General features: G+C 43.4%; 1 protein-coding gene across 2 annotated transcripts in view; it reads right to left on the bottom strand.

Annotated features, from left to right (window-relative positions):
* LOC128570448 (myosin-13) overlaps positions 1 to 16,512 on the bottom strand; it is a 69,649-nt gene that overhangs the window by 4,839 nt on the left and 48,298 nt on the right. For both annotated transcript variants that reach the window (XM_053569603.1, XM_053569602.1), the window contains exons 28-36: positions 16,166 to 16,292; positions 15,960 to 16,078; positions 13,492 to 13,688; positions 12,625 to 12,808; positions 11,740 to 11,905; positions 10,511 to 10,635; positions 9,467 to 9,775; positions 9,161 to 9,364; positions 290 to 415 (exon numbers count right to left, since the gene is read on the bottom strand). In XM_053569603.1, coding sequence (XP_053425578.1) covers positions 290 to 415; positions 9,161 to 9,364; positions 9,467 to 9,775; positions 10,511 to 10,635; positions 11,740 to 11,905; positions 12,625 to 12,808; positions 13,492 to 13,688; positions 15,960 to 16,078; positions 16,166 to 16,292 — 1,557 coding nt within the window. The remainder of the gene's footprint in view (positions 1 to 289; positions 416 to 9,160; positions 9,365 to 9,466; positions 9,776 to 10,510; positions 10,636 to 11,739; positions 11,906 to 12,624; positions 12,809 to 13,491; positions 13,689 to 15,959; positions 16,079 to 16,165; positions 16,293 to 16,512) is intronic.

Here is a 16,512-nt window from a genome sequence, read left to right as displayed (position 1 = left end):
TCAGTGAGCTGACTGCTCATCCCCACCCGCCAGAGCCTACGGAGGATGCTAAGGTCACTACTGCGTGTCCTGAGCCTCCCCTGCCTTTCCCAGGCCTGGCACTGCTGGTTACTCACAGCACCCCTTCCCACTCTGCCTCGGCTGAGCTGGCACCTCATTATATCTGTCTTTGAAGCCACCATTAAGTGACGGTAGGCACAAGCAGATGAGACCCGCTTGCCACGCCCTGGCTTGGAGGCCCCTCTCTCAGCTCCCAACACCATCTCTGAAAAGGAAGAACTGGGCTCACATCCGTGATGGCCTTCTTAGCCTTCTCTTCTGCATTCCTAGACTCCTGGATTGAGTTCTCCACCTCTGCCTGGCACTGAGCTATGTCAGCCTCCAGTTTTTTCTTGGTATTTATCAGGCTTGTGTTCTGCAAATAAAAGTAGATATTAGAGTGTACTTTCTTTGGGGGTACCTAAAACTTACTGGCAGGGAAGGGTTGGGTGGAAGAGGCAATAAACCATGACCAAGTTCTATTTCCTAATTTCCCCCCAGGAGACCTGCTAGGCACAGTAGTACTGTATTCTTCTTGACTGAGTAGAAATTCCTAAAACCGGCCAGGAGCAGGGGTTCATGCCTGTAATCCTAGCACTCAAGGAGGCCAAGGTTGGGGGATCACCTGAGCTCAGGAGATTGAGACCAGACTGAGCAAGAGTGAGACCCCATCTCTACTAAAAATAAAAAAATTAGTTGAACTCAAGATTTTGAGGTTGCTGTAAGCTACAATGATGCCACAGCACTATAGAATGGGCAACAAAGTGAGACTCTGTCTCAAGAAAAAGAAAAGTCCTAAAACAGATGTGAGGACCGTACATCAAAGAATTTTGTAAATGATAAAGATAGTATTTCAAATGTTTATGGAAGAATAGATTTTTCTTTTTTTTTTTTTTTTTTTTTTAATTTGGCCGGGGCTGGGTTTGAACCCGCCACCTCCGGCATATGGGACCGGCGCCCTACCCGCTGAGCCACAGGCACCGCCCAAGGAAGAATAGATTTTTCAATAAAAGGTATTGGGACAAGGAAATGGTTGATAGATATAATGTATAAAATAAAAATTATTTTTTTTTTTGAGACAGAGTCTCAAGCTATTGCCCTGGGTAGAGTGGCATGGTATCACAGCTCACAACAACCTCAAAGTCTTGGGCTTAAGTGATTCTCTTGCCTTAGTCTCCTAAGTAGCTGGGACTACAGGCCCCCACCATAATGCCCAGCTATTTTTTGTTGTTGTTGTTGTTGTTGTTGCAGTTATTATTGATGTTTTAGCTGGCCTGGGCCAGGTTCAAACCTGCCAGCCTCTGTGTCTGTGGCTGGCGCCCTACCCACTGAGCTATGGGAACCACCAATAAAAATTAATTTTAATAATTAAAATATAACATATAGAATTGCAAGGGTGGAAAGATGGCAGCCAAGTAACAGCTTCCCTGCAACTGGGAACAGCGAGTCTGGGGAGACAAGACTCCAGGCATCTTTGGCCGGTGGGATCTGCCTATAATCATCCCTTTGAGGATACAGGGAGCCAGCAAGGGACTTCTGGACCCCAAGAGGAGGTCAAAAACAGTGGAAAACTGGCAAGTGGTTGCGTGTGTTCGATCGACCTAATCACGCCAGCAACCGTAAGTACAAGCAGCACTGAGACTGCAAACTGGAAAGGCCTTACCTGTGAACTGTTTCGGTGTTCTTGGACTTGGCACTCAGTTGAACTGCCTTGGGGAGAGCTTGAGCAGGAGTGTGGAGAACTTTGGGCATTGTCTGGGGCCCCAGACTGAGCCACTGAGCTGGGCGCAGGAAGCCATTGTAAAAGAACTGCCCCGGCAAGCTCCACCCTCAGGGTCTCAGAACAAGGATTGGGCAGGTCAAAGTAACCTACTGACTGAGCAGCCTAAAGGCGGGGGCTGAACTGCCTTACAGCCTTAATCCTTAGGGGCAGAGTGAGATAGTTTTGGCACACTGGAGCCTTGGGCTGTTGCCCTGAGTAGAGTGCCGTGACGTCACAGCTCACAGCAACCTCAAACTCCTGGGCTTGGTGCCACCCAGACCTCCATAAGAGCTGTGCAGCAACCCTCCACCAGTGACCCGTACCCACCGGGCCTCCACATTCCCTGACCAGGAACTGCGGGAGCAACGCAACCCTGCGTCCTCCCTCCTGTGTCCTCTCAGCTTCCACACTAGCCCGTTCATCTGGACAGGGACTCTGGTAGCTGCATGCCCTTTGGAGCCCTCCCTGCCTCTGCGCAGAGCTCTTCTCCTGGCCAGAGACTGCTGGAGCCTTGGGCTCTCTGTGCCAAAGTCACTGTGCGCCTGGCACTCCCAGAACTGTGCGTACCACCCCCAGCCCTGTTGCTGAATCCAGGTGTGTCACAAACCGGAGCTGCTTCCACAACCAGAACTCCCTAGCTAGAGCAGCCCCAGAGGAACTACACAGGGTCACTCCCTACAAAGATCCAGCAACAATAGAGTGATCCCGCTGGGGTCTAATCTTGGAGAGACACCTCCCCAACTCTTAGGACAGCCAGAGGCAACGGTGAAAAACAATCATGAGGTGAAATCAACAGAAAAACCCTGGCAATATGAATAATCAGAGTAGATCAACTCCCCCAAGGATCAATGGGGCAGAAACAGCACAAGACCCCATGCCCAAACAAATAGCTGAGATGTCAGAAATTGAATTCAGGATCTGGATAGCAAATAAGATCGAATTAGGATTCCGAAAGTTATGTCAAGAATTCAAGGGATTCAAAGACCAAATGACCAAAGACTTTGACACATTGAGACAAGAAGTTGCATCCCTCAAAGATCTAAGAAACACAGTAGAATCCCTCAGTAACAGAATGGAGCAAGAAGAAAAAAGGATTTCTGACATTGAAGACAAAGCTTTTGAATGCTCCCAAACCCTCAAAGAAGAAGAGAAATGGAGAGCAAAAACAGACTACTCTCTCAGAGAGCTCTTGGATAATTTGAAGAAAACTAATATTCGTCTTATAGGGATCCCTGAAAGTGACAAAGTGGCTTCACAAGGCACAGAGTCTCTTCTCCATGAGATTATGAAGGAGAACTTTCCAGACATGCCAAGAGATTCCAAAATTCAGATAGCAGACAGTTTCAGAACTCCAGCACGACTCAACCCAAATAAGACATCCCCCAGACACATCATAATCAATTTCACTAAAGTTAGTATGAAGGAGAAAATTCTGAAAGCTGCCAGACGAAAGAAAACCATTACCTACAAGGGGAAGAATATCAGAATAACTGCAGACCTCTCTGCTGAAACCTTTCAAGCTAGAAGAGGATGGTCATCGACTTTTAATCTCCTAAAACAAAATAACTTTCAACCCAGGATCCTGTACCCAGCTAAACTGAGCTTCATTTATGACGGAGAAATTAAATACTTCAACGACATTCACATGTTGAAGAAATTTGCGACAACTAAACCAGCTCTCCAGGACATTCTTAGACCTATCCTCCATAAAGAACAGCATAATTCTCCACCACAAAAGTAAACCCACCCCCAAAATTTTTGATCAAATTCCAACTTCCACAGTCACAAAAGGATTAAAAATGTCCACCGGTCTCTCGAAAGGCTTATCAATACTCTCAATTAATGTGAATGGTTTAAATTATCCTCTAAAGAGGCATAGGTTGGCGGACTGGATACAAAAACTCAAGCCAGATATCTGCTGCATCCAAGAATCACATCTTACATTAAAAGACAGATATAGACTCAAGGTGAAGGGATGGTCATCTATATTCCAGGCAAAAGGAAAGCAGAAAAAAGCAGGCATTGCAATCCTGTTCGCAGACGCAACAGGCTTTAAACCAACCAAAATAATTAAGGATAAGGATGGACACTTCATATTTGTTAAAGATAATACTCAATATGATGAGATCTCAATTATTAATATTTATGCACCCAACCACAACGCGCCTCAATTTATAAGAGAAACTCTAACAGACATGAGCAATTCCATTTCCTCCACTTCCATAGTAGTTGGAGATTTTAACACCACTTTAGCAGTCCTGGATAGATCCTCCAAAAAGAAGCTAAGCAAAGAAATTTTAGATTTAAACTCAACCATTCAACATCTGGACTTAACAGACATCTACAGAACATTTCATCCCAAAAAAACTGAATACACATTCTTCTCATCAGCTCATGGAACATACTCCAAAGTTGACCACATCCTAGGCCACAAATCTAACCTCAGCAAATATAAAAAATTAGAAATTATTCCTTGCATCTTCTCAGACCATCATGGAATAAAAGTTGAACTCAATAACAACAGGAACCTGCATACCCATACAAAAACATGGAAGCTAAACAACCTTATGCTGAAGGATAGATGGGTTATAGACGAGATTAAGAAGGAAATCAGCATATTTTTGGAACAAAACAACAATCAAGACACAAATTACCAGAACCTCTGGGATACTGCAAAGGCAGTCCTCAGAGGGAAATTTATAGCACTGCAAGCCTTCCTCAAGAAAATGGAAAGAGAGGAAGTCAATAACTTAATGGAACATCTCAAGCAATTGGAGAAAGAAGAACACTTCAACCCTAAATGCAGCAGAAGAAAAGAAATAACCAAAATCAGAGCAGAATTAAATGAAATTGAAAACAAAAGAATTATACAACAGATCAATAAATCCAAAAGCTGGTTTTTTGAAAAGATCAATAAAATAGATAAACCTTTGGCCAACCTAAAGAGGAAAAATAGAGTAAAATCTCTAATTTCATCAATCAGAAATGGTAACAATGAAATAACAACAGACCCCTCAGAAATTCAAAAAAATCCTTAACGAATACTACAAGAAACTCTACTCTCACAAATATGAAAATCTGAAAGAAATCGACCAATACCTGGAAGCACCCACCTACCAAGACTTAGCCAGAATGAAGTGGAAATGTTGAACAGGCCTATATCAAGTTCTGAAATAGCATCAACTATACAAAATCTCCCTAAAAAGAAAAGTCCAGGACCAGATGGCTTTACGTCAGAATTCTAGCAAACATGTAAAGAAGAACTAGTACCTATACTACTAAACCTCTTCCAAAATATAGAAAAAGAAGGAATATTACCCAGCACATTCTACGAAGCAAACATCACCTTGATCCCCAAACCAGGGAAAGACCCAACAAGAAAAGAAAATTATAGACCAATATCACTAATGAATATTGATGCTAAAATACTCAATAAGATCCTAAAAAACAGAATCCAGCAACACATCAAAAAAATTAAACACCATGACCAAGGCGGATTTATCCCAGGGTCTCAAAGCTGGTTCAATATATGTAAATCTATAAATGTAATTCAACACATAAAAAAACTTAAAAATAAAGACCATACGATTCTTTCAATTGATGCAGAAAAAGCTTTTGATAATATCCAGCATCCCTTCATGATCAGAGCACTTAAGAAAATTGGTATAGAAGGGATATTTCTTAAACTAATAGAGGCCATCTACAGCAAAGCCACAGCCAATATTGTATTGAATGGAGTTAAATTGAAATCATTTCCACTTAGGTCAAGAACCAGGCAAGGTTGTCCATTGTCTCCATTGCTCTTTAACATTGTAATGGAAGTTTTAGCCATTGCAATTAGGGAAGAAAAGGTGATCAAGGGTATCCACATAGAATCCACATAGGGTCAGAAGAGATCAAACTTTCACTCTTCGCAGATGATATGATCATATATCTGGAAAACTCTAAGGGATTCTACTACAAAACTTTTAGAAGTGATCAAGGAATATAGCAATGTCTCAGGCTACAAAATCAACACCCATAAATCTATAGCCTTTATATATACCAACAATAACCAAGCCGAACAAACAGTCAAGGACTCTATTCCTTTCACGGTAGTGCCAAAGAAGATGAAATATTTGGGAGTACACCAAACAAAGGACGTGAAAGATCTCTACAAAGAGAACTATGAAACTCTAAGAAAAGAAATAGCCGAAGATGTTAACAGATGGAAAAACATACCATGCTCATGGCTGGGAAGAATCAACATTGTTAAAATGTCCATACTACCCAAAGCAATACATAATTTTAATGCAATTCCTATTAAAGCTCCATTGTCATACTTTAAAGATCTTGAAAAAATAATACTTCTTTTTATATGGAATCAGAAAAAACCTCAAATAGCCAAAACATTACTGAGCAATAAAAACAAAGCAAGAGGAATCACGCTACCAGATCTGAGACTGTACTATAAATCCATAGTGATCAAAACAGCATGGTACTGGCACAAAAGCAGAGAAGTAGATGTCTGGAACAGAATAGAGAACCAAGAGATGGATCCAGCTACTTACCGTTATTTGATCTTTGACAAGCCAATTAAAAACATTCAGTGGGGAAAAGAGTCCTTATTTAACAAATGGTGCTGGGTGAACTGGCTGGCAACCTGCAGAAGACTGAAAGTGGACCCACACCTTTCACCATTAACTAAGATAGACTTTCACTGGATAAAAGATTTAAACTTAAGACATGAAACTATAAAAATACTTGAAGAAAGTGCAGGGAAAACTCTTGAAGGAATTGGCCTGGGTGAATATTTTATGAGGAGGACTCCCCAGGCAATTGAAGCAGTATCAAAAATACACTACTGGGACCTGATCAAACTAAAAAGCTTCTGCACAGCCAAGAACATAGTAAGTAAAGCAAGCAGACAGCCCTCAGAATGGGAGAAAATATTTGCAGGTTATACCTCCGATAAAGGTCTAATAACCAGAATCCACAGAGAACTCAAAAGTATTAACAAGAAAAGAACACGTGACCCCATCTCAGGGTGGTCAAGGGACTTGAAGAGAAACTTCTCTAAAGAAGACCAACGCACAATCTACAAACACATGAAAAAAAGCTCATCATCTTTAATCATCAGAGAAATGCAAATCAAAACTACTCTGAGATATCACCTAACCCCAGTAAGAGTAGCCCACATAACAAAATCCCAAAACCAGAAATGTTGGCGTGGATGTGGAGGAAAGGGCACACTTCTACACTGCTGGTGGGAATGCACACTAATACGTTCCTTCTGGAAGGATGTTTGGAGAATACTTAGAGACCTAAAAATAGACCTGCCATTTGATCCTATAATTCCTTTACTAGGTTTATACCCAGAAGACCAAAAGTCACAATATAACAAAGACATCTGTACCAGAATGTTTATTGCAGCCCAATTCATAATTGCTAAGTCGTGGAAGAAGTCCAAGTGCCCATTGACCCATGAATGGACTAGCAAATTGTGGTACATGTATACCATGGAATACTATGCAGCCTTAAACAAAGATGGAGACTTTACCTCTTTCATGTTTACATGGATGGAGCTGGAACATATTCTTCTTAGCAAAGTATCTCAGGAATGGAAGAAAAAGTATCCAATGTACTCAGCCCTACTATGAAGCTAAATTATAGCTTTCACATGAAGACTATAACCCAACTATAGCACAAGACTATGGGGGAAGGGCCAAGGAAGGGGAAGGGAGGGGGGAGGTTTTGGTGAAGGGAGGGTAATGGGTGGGGCCACATCTATGGTGCATCTTAGAAGGGGTACAGGCGATTGCACTAATGTACACAGCTATGATTGAACAATAAAAAAAAGATGGAGTTAACACAGAAAAAAAAAAAAAGAATTGCAAGGGTGATAAACCAGAAAATGTTTGCAACATTGAATACATATACAAAAAAATCCCTTCTTTAAGATATAAGTAAAACAAATCAATAAAAAAAAAGAGGGCAAAAAGTACAAATAAGTAGAACACACCAGAAAAAAAAATACAAATTGCAAACAATTCTGGTAAAACATTCTTCCTTAGTAATAAAAAATAATAATAAAAACCCAGTGAGGAAGATTTCAACAATAAAATTGGCACAGATTTATAAAATAACAACTTGATATTTGAGAATTTATAGAAAAGAGCTCTCACATATTTTCCTAATGGGAATGAAAATTAGGACAACATTGTTAAGGAATAATTTACAATGTATTACATATGTCTTTACCATTTTGACCTTGAAGTTTTACTTACAAAAATTTACTTCTAGAAATATTAAGACAATAGTAATCATAGATGCATATAAAAATTTAGTTATGGGGAAGTTCATCACAACAGTCTTTCTAATAGTAAAAATTTTTATTGGGAACATTCTAACATAACCAACCATTAATGACTGATTAAATAAAAGTGTCATAAGATATGATTATAATAGCTGGCTTTTCTGTCATTAAAAACTATATCCTAGAAGACTGTTTAAAGATATAGAAATATGGTTATGACATGTTGTTAAATGAAAACAATAGATTGCAAAACATGGATCCCATTTTTACAAAAAAAATAAAATGTATATAATTCACAAGGACCTAAAAATGAGAGCCTTGAAGATGTTAATAATATGATTAACTTTTTTTATGTGTTTGTCTTTTCTATATTTTCAAACAGGGGACTTTAAAAACTTTTCTAAATTATCTTAAAATACAAATGCTAATATTCTAAGATTTCAGTTTAAATAGTAATTTTTCCTGTGAAGACTTCCCCAGGACTTTTATGCAAAAATAAATACTTTGTTTTTGCTCTTATTTCTCCATCATATGTAAGACATTTTATTTTTACCTTCAGATAAAAGAAATTTCAGAAATCTGCTAATCAAGAATCAATGTTATTTAGGCCAGGAGTCTATAATTCTAGCACTTTGGGAGGCTGAGATAGGTGGATTGGTTGAGCTTAGGAGTTCAAGACCACCCTGAGCAAGAGTGAGATCCCCATCTCTACTAAAAATAAACAGACTAGCTGGGCATGGTGGCAGGTGCCTTATAGTCCCAGCTACTCAAGAAGTTGAGATAAGAGGATTGCTTGAGCCTGGGAGTTTGAGGTTGCTTTGAGCTATGATGCCAGGGCACTCTACTGAGGGTTACAGAGTAAGACTGTCTCAAAAAAAAAAAAAAGAATCAACATCATTTCAAGAACCAAGCTTAAGAAAACTTGGTCTTGAGCGCTAGTCTGGGATGAAATGGGTGCTCCTGTCCATGGACAAGGGGACCCTGAGTAGAGTGAAGCACCTGGGGATGTGGGAGGCTCTATCTGCCCACAGGGTGGGCCCAGAGGAGAGTGAGGGCAGACACACCTGGGAGTGCAGCAACTGCACACGGTCACTGGCGTCCAGCAGTTCCTGCTCCGACAGCCTGCGGGTCCTCTCTGTCTGCTCCAAGGCCACCTTCATCTCCTCAAGCTCCTCCAGAAGGAGGCCGTTTCTGCGCTCCACAATGGCCAGTTGCTCCTTGAGGTCCTCATTGTTCCTCAGGGCATCATCCAGGTGCAGTTGGGAATCCTTCAGGGGAGACCAGGAGTGAGACCAGAGCCCCTGGGCAGGCTGTGGGCCCATCTGGTAGGTTACAGGCCCATCCAGGTGCATGGAGGCACCTATGCTCACCTTGAGCTGGCCCTGGACCATGCGCAGGTGCTTCTGGGTCTCTGTCAGCTGGCGGTTGGAATGGCCCAGCTGAATCTCCAGCTCATTGAGATCTCCCTCCATCTTCTTCTTCACCCTTAGGGCATCATTCCGGCTGCGGATTTCAGCATCCAGCACACTCTGCATGGCCTCTGCTGCCCGCTGGCTGTTCCTTTTTAGCTGCTCAATTTCTTCATCCTTCTCAGTGACCTTTTGGTCAAGCTCAGATTTCACCTGGTTCAGCTCTAGCTGGACACGCAAGATTTTGCTCTCCTCATGTTCCAAGGCACCCTGACAAAAGCAAAGGAACAATTATGAGTGCTGTGAGAGGGCACCTTCTTGCATAGGTATTCTTACACCCACTTTACAGATGAAGAGAATACTTAAAGCGGTCTGGGTATATGGCTCCCAAATATCCCTAACAGTAGTAAAACTTGTCCTAAAACTTTGTATCTGTTATTAACAAATAATCATGTCTTGAGAGAGAGCAACTTTTATATAGAATTAATGAAAATTTTATTGGAGGTGTCTGTTCTCTTAAATGACAGGGTAATTGCTCTCTTGTTATCCTGCATTCATTCGAATTTCCCTAGAAACATTTCAACCAATCATCCTGCACCAGCCACACTGGTGATTACACCAGGAGACTCTGGGCCGGTTTTGATCATAGTGTACAGGATTCTGGATGGCCAAAGACAATCACGTGCAACCCTGTGTTAAACATGCACTGGGGGGGGGGGTTCTAACTAGCTCTCAGAATATCAGGTGACTGATTTTGTGCCTCCTGAGGGGAAGACATTGAGGATATAATGAACATATTTGTTTATTTCAAAAGGAGAAGTGTGCCAGAGGACAGCTGGAAGGTAAAGTAGCAGGGCACACGTGCATCAGCCCCAGGATGGCTGGTGTTATTCCTAGTGGAGACTCATGGTCTCCTGGAAGAAAGGGCCCCATGGGGTGGTCAAAGAAAGCCTCTTTCCATTTCCTGTCCTCCTGAGATCTAATTGTCATATCCCAGACACTTGCCTCTATTTCTTCTAAGGCAACCTGGAGATCTGACTTTTCTTGTTCCACTTGTTTCTTGGTCTTCTCCACTTCCTGGAGGTTCTGGCCGGTTTCTGCAATCTGCTCCGTTAAGTCAGAGATCTCTTCTGCAAAGGACAGGCTTGATTTAGGCTGCACCAACAGGCCCCAGTTTACAGTGAAGGCATTTTTTGCCTCCAGCTTAAGGACTGGGTGATTCATTCATGACATTTCTATGGGAGAGACTACAGGGAAGCCATTTAGATGAGGGATCGGCAAGACGGGGAAGTGCAGGACACTTTATAAACCTCAAACTCCATAAAGTGCCATGTGCAGAACAATTGTACAGAAGACCAGAGAGAGCAATTATGGGGGAAAATGCATAAAATTATACTCTTTTGGTCTGGGACAACAATCTATTGAATATTTTAAAATAATTAAAAGAGTAGAATTAGAATGTTCTTAACACTAAGAAATGATAAATGCTTAAGGTGACAGACACCCCCATGTCTCTGATTTGGTCATTATACACGTACATTGTCTGCTTGTATCAAAACATCACAAATATGAACAACTAGTATTTATCCATAACAATTTAAAATAAAGAGTTTATTTTGAGGCTGGGCATGGTGGCTCACGCCTATAATCTTAGCATTCTGGGAAGCTGAGGTGGGTGGATTGCTTGAGCTCAGGAGTTCAAGACCAGCCTGAGCAAGAGCAAGACCTCGTCTCTTAAAAAAAAAAGCCAGGCATTATGGTGGGCACCTATAGTCCCAGCTGAGGGAGGCTGAGGCAAAAGAATCACTTAAGCCCAAGAGTTTGAGGTTGCTGTGAGCTCTGATGCCACGGCACCCTACCAAGGGCAACAAAGTGGGACTCTGTCTTAAAAAAAATTATTTAAAAAAAAAGAAAGCATCAGGTCTAGTCATCTAATTTTGTTGATCTGAAGTCCCAAGAATACAAAGCCACCACCTGGAGAAAGACTCTCTGAAGGATCTCCTGACCTTAGCAACTGTGCCTTCAGCTCTCCAAGATGAGGCTGAGCTACTTCTCTGCTTTCCCTTCAGTTTGGGTCTTGGGGAAAACTGGGTACCCATGAGGCACGATGAGTGAGGGTTTTGTGGGATAGTGGGAAGGAGGGGGCGTTTGGTGGCAGTGGCTGTGGCCACGTGGGGAGGGCATTTTGGGGTGGGGTGGGGACTGTTGCACCCCTGTGCCCACAGCGAGCTCACCTTGCAGATTTTTGTTCTCCCGCCGCAGCGTCTCTAACTGATCCACCACTTCTTCGTAGGCGTTCTTCATCTTGAAGATTTCAGTACTGAGTGACCTGGACTCTTTCTGAGCAGCTTCCAACTCAGCTTGACTTTCATCCAGCTTTTGTTTCCACTCTGCAAGGACCTGGGAGATGACAAAAGGATGTGTGAGAGGCAGAAAGGGCCTGAGGACTTGGGAGAGTCCATTCAAACAAAGGTGGACAGTAACCCCAAGGTTTTACCCTCTCATCCCTGGGGACTGAAGAAAGAAGAGAGGCCCCGTTCTAAATGAGGGGCTCCAAACTCTGAGCTTCCAACAGGTGCTCTGTTGGGTTTTTAAAAGTGTTATGATCACAATGTAACTTGAATTATCTTTCTTTTTTTTAATTTCAGGTTAATGTGAGAGTACAAACTAGATTACAATATTTGCATCTGTTAGGTAGAGTCCCTCTTATAGTTGTGGCCCGCACCCAGAAGATGTGCTATATACCCTTACATTGTGCCCATTAAATAGGAGCACACAAATCCCCCTCTTTCCTCTCCATCCCTATTGCCTATTCTCCCTCCCCCCAACTTGAATTGAATTGAGTTTTTCTCTTATGTGAGCGGGTATTAGATCATCATAGTAGTATTGAGTACATTGGATATTTGTTTTCCATTCTTGTGATACTTTAGCTTTAACTGAAAATGAAATTCCCTTTGGAGGGACTGTCACAAAAGTACAGAAACACCCTAAATCCCCCAAACTGGGAACTGATGCTCTAGCTGAGGCCCTCCTGGAATGCGTGTGTATGTCCCACATCTAGGTGTGAAAACAAGGCTGTTGCCTTCATCACCATCACCAGCAAGCAGGTGGGGAAGGACCTTATCAAAGTTCCTCTGCTTCTTGTCTAGGGCGGCGCAGGCCGTGTTGGACCGCTCCAAATCCAGCATCAGATCATCCACCTCTCCCTGAAGTCTCTGCTTGGTCTTCTCTAAAGAAGCGCACTTGGAGTTTGCTGCCTCTGTGTTTTCCTCTGCTTCCTGGAGCCTCTGGGCCAGCTTTTTCCTAAGAGAACCAGATTTTTTTTTTTCTTGGCAAAAGTGGGATGTTCTAGAAGTTCACTATCACATGGGAAGAGAAATTAATAGTCTAGAAGGGATTGCTGTTTAATAAGGACTAAAACGTATAATTTGATGAGAGAGGGTCCAAGTACCCTTGAAGAATCCCAAAATGCTGGGTGGCAAAGCGGGTCCCCAGGAGACCCCAAAGGAGTCAGGTGGAATAAACAGTTCCCCAGGGGGCGGTATAGGAGACCCCCAGAGAGGAGGGGGCACAATCTGAATGCTTAAGAAACCACGAAGGCGGCTTGGCGCCTGTAGCTTAATGGCTAGGGTGCCAGCCACATACACTAGAACTGGCGGGTTCAAATCCAGCCCGGGCCTGCCAAACAATGACAACTACAACCAAAACATAGCCAGGCGTTGTGGTGGGCACCTGTAGTCCAGCTACTTGGGAGGCTGAGGCAAGAGAATCGCTTAAGCCCAAGAGTTTGAGGTTACTGCGGGCTGTGACACCAAGGCACCGTACCGAGGGCAACATAGTGAGACTCTGTCTCAGAAAAAAGAAAAAAAGGAAAAGAAAAAAAAGAAACCATGAAAGTTTGGAGTGGGATGTGGGAGAGGTTTTCCAAGTGGGAAGACACCTCTGGCCCGTAGCTTGTGTCCTGTACCACCACTTTAAGTCCATACTTGGCCTCCTCCAGCTCCTCTGTGCGCTGGATGGCGTCCGTCTCGTATTTGGTCCTCCACTGGGCAACCTCACTGTTGGCCTTGGACATTGCCCTCTGTAGCTCAGCCTTGGATTCCTGCTCCTCCTCATACTGTTCCCGCAGCAGGTCACAGTCGTGGCGGGAGGACTGCAGGGCATGTGCCAGGGCATTCTTGGCCTGGGAATTATAGTGGTGACAAATTGCAAAAACATTTCACTCTTTTCCAGACTCAGGTTTTTTTGTTTGTTTGTTTTTGAGTTAGAGTCTCACTATGTGGCCCTTGGTAGAGTGTCGTGGCATCACAGCTCACAGCAACCTCAGACTCTTGGGCTTAAGCGATTCTCTTGCCTCGCCTGGGACTACAGGCGCCTGCCACAACACCCGGCTATTTTTTTTGTTGTTGTAGTTGTCATTGTTGTTTGGCAGGCTTGGGCTGGGTTCGACCTGCCAGCCTTGGGGTAGGTGGCTGGCACCATAACCACTGTGCTATGGGCACCGAGCCAGATATTTTTATTTAAATAGATTTTCCCCAACTTGAATCAGTCCCATGCTGCCTATGCAAATTTTGCCATATCAGCATATCATCTGTCTTAATTTTTTTTGAGTTGGTGTCTTAATTACATTGAAACGTATTTAATAAAAAAAAGAGCTGTTACAGGACAGTAACTGGAACACCACTGACATTCTCCATAAACAGAAGGTAGTCGCAGAATAAATGCAAGAGAAATAGACACTGGCACCACTGTCTAGCTGGGCACTGTGGCCCACTGTGGCTCTGTGCCTGAGGCCAACCCTCTATTTTTTAATAAGATAAATAAGCAAATGCTAGGGAGGTGTGATCCAAGTTGAGACCTCTTCTCTGATGTAATCAGCATCAAAAAGAGAATAATTTTCTTGCTACTTGATGCAATAGTATGGGGTACTGTGACCAGGGAAAACCCGAAAGCATCTTTTGGTGTCACCAGTGGGCTGTGTCCCTACACTGGGGACCACTGGTGCAAGCTTAACTGTTGCCACACCCCTCTCTCTCTCTGGTTCCCAAGCTAAGGAGGACTTGCTGAGAGGCCTCTGTCACTCCCTCCCTCCCATCTGGACAGGGCAACCTTTCAGCTCTGACTTTAATGGTCACAAAACACCCTCTGGTTCCACCATCAAAGGCGGAGTTCTGTGAACTCAGTGCTGTGATTTGTACATTTTCATTGTTTAATAATGCAAATAAATAACAAAACTTTGCCCTAGAAGGAAAACTCAGCTGCTTCTGTGTCCTGACCAAAGGACAGCCTCATTCCCTGGAGTGGACTTTCTCATGGCTTATTCAGGTGCTGGTTCTTGACGCTCCACCCCCCTCTAGTCCACCAAAAAAAGACCCCTACCACGGAACAGAAAAGTGGGAGACAACTAGGGTACCTGCTACTATTCAGAAGAGAAAGACGGAGCTTGGGAAAATGCCAAAAAACCATGCTGTTTAAGTCTTAGCCAGCACACGGAAACCGGGAAGGTTATGCAGCTTTGTGGACTCCTGGATTATGCTGAGCACCCTTGGGCAGCATTTACTAAGCATCTCCTGTTCTACTGAGCATTGTACCTACTGTGTGCTACCTATAGTAAAAGTTATTCTTGCCCTCCAGGAGCTTACAGATCAATGGGGAGATATGCATTATAAATACAAATATCTAGATGTTGAAGTTAAGAACAAGATGATTTTTTGTTTTAGACGTAGGGTCTCCCCCTGTTGCCCTGGCTAGAGTGCAGTGCTGTCATCATAGCTCACAGCAACCTCAAACTCCTGGGATCAAGCAATCATCCTGCTTCAGTCTCCCAAGTAGCTAGCGCTACAGGCACCCACCACAACACCTGGCCAGTTTTCCTACTTTTAGTAGAGACGGGTCTCGCTCTTGCTTAGGCTGGTCTCAAACTCCTGAGTGCAAGGGATCCTCCTCCCTTGGCCTCCCAGAGTACTAGGATTACAGGTGTGAGCTACTATGCCCGGCCAAGATGATGATCATGTTTATGCAAATGTCCTGAAGGTACCCCTAAACCATGCAGTATTTTTGGAGAGGGGGAACTTAAAACCAAGTATTACAGGAGGTGACACACAAAGAGCAATGACAAAAGAAGGGGGCATGTCAAGTGGCTGGGATGAGTCTCTGGGTAGAATGGATAAGGTGATGCTGGTAAGGGGACAGTTTATCAGACCACCCTGTGGGGGAGAGGAGCCCAGGAGATGGAGCACCCTGGTAGGGCTTTTCTAGCCCTAAGGAAGGGGATCCAGTGCCAATGTCTTTGATCTTAAAACCAGGTTTCTACAATGCTACAAGGCAGAGGGGAGAAGCTTCAGACTTGACACAGCACTGTATCCCGCCAGCTCTGTGGGTGAGGCAGTCATGAGAGACTGCCTGGCTTCTCAGGTTCCGTCCGACTCTGCCATCCCCCAAAGAGGCATCTTACCTTGGTCTCTTCTTCCAGTTGCCTCTTAACCTCCTCAAGCTGCTGGGTGAGGGCCTGCTTGGTTTTGGTGAGCTGTGAAATCAGAGACTCCTTCTCTTCAACTTGGTGGCTCAGCTCCCCTACAAACAGAGGGGGTCCCCACTTCCATGTGGCTGGCTGCCCTCTCCCATGCCCCGGCCAGCCCCCTGAGTCCTGCCCGTCCTCACCATTTTGGGTCTGCAATCTTGCTTTCTGCATGTTCAGATCATGGATTAGCTGTGTCTGTTGGTCGTCTTTGGCTTTGACTTCATTGAATTGGTCTTCCACAGTCCGGCACATTCTTTCTATGTTACTCTTTAAAATACAAAAGTCAACGTGAATGGGGAAATGAATTCCTAGTGTCCAGTATTGAACTGGAAAGTCTGATAGTTTACCTTCTTGCCTGGTAAAATAAAAATAAAAATACAGAACATATAGAGATTGGTTTAAAAAATTGTAATTATTTTAGATTTGCTTTTTTAAAATAAATATGTGATTGTTGCTCAATGTCAATAGCCTGGAATATCAGCTCTTG

This window comes from Nycticebus coucang, chromosome 18 (assembly GCF_027406575.1).
Source record: "Nycticebus coucang isolate mNycCou1 chromosome 18, mNycCou1.pri, whole genome shotgun sequence".
In the NCBI taxonomy this organism is placed as follows: Eukaryota; Metazoa; Chordata; class Mammalia; order Primates; family Lorisidae; genus Nycticebus; species Nycticebus coucang.
The sequence above is the reverse complement of the archived record's forward strand: the minus strand, read 5'-3'. Positions and strand labels throughout refer to the sequence as shown.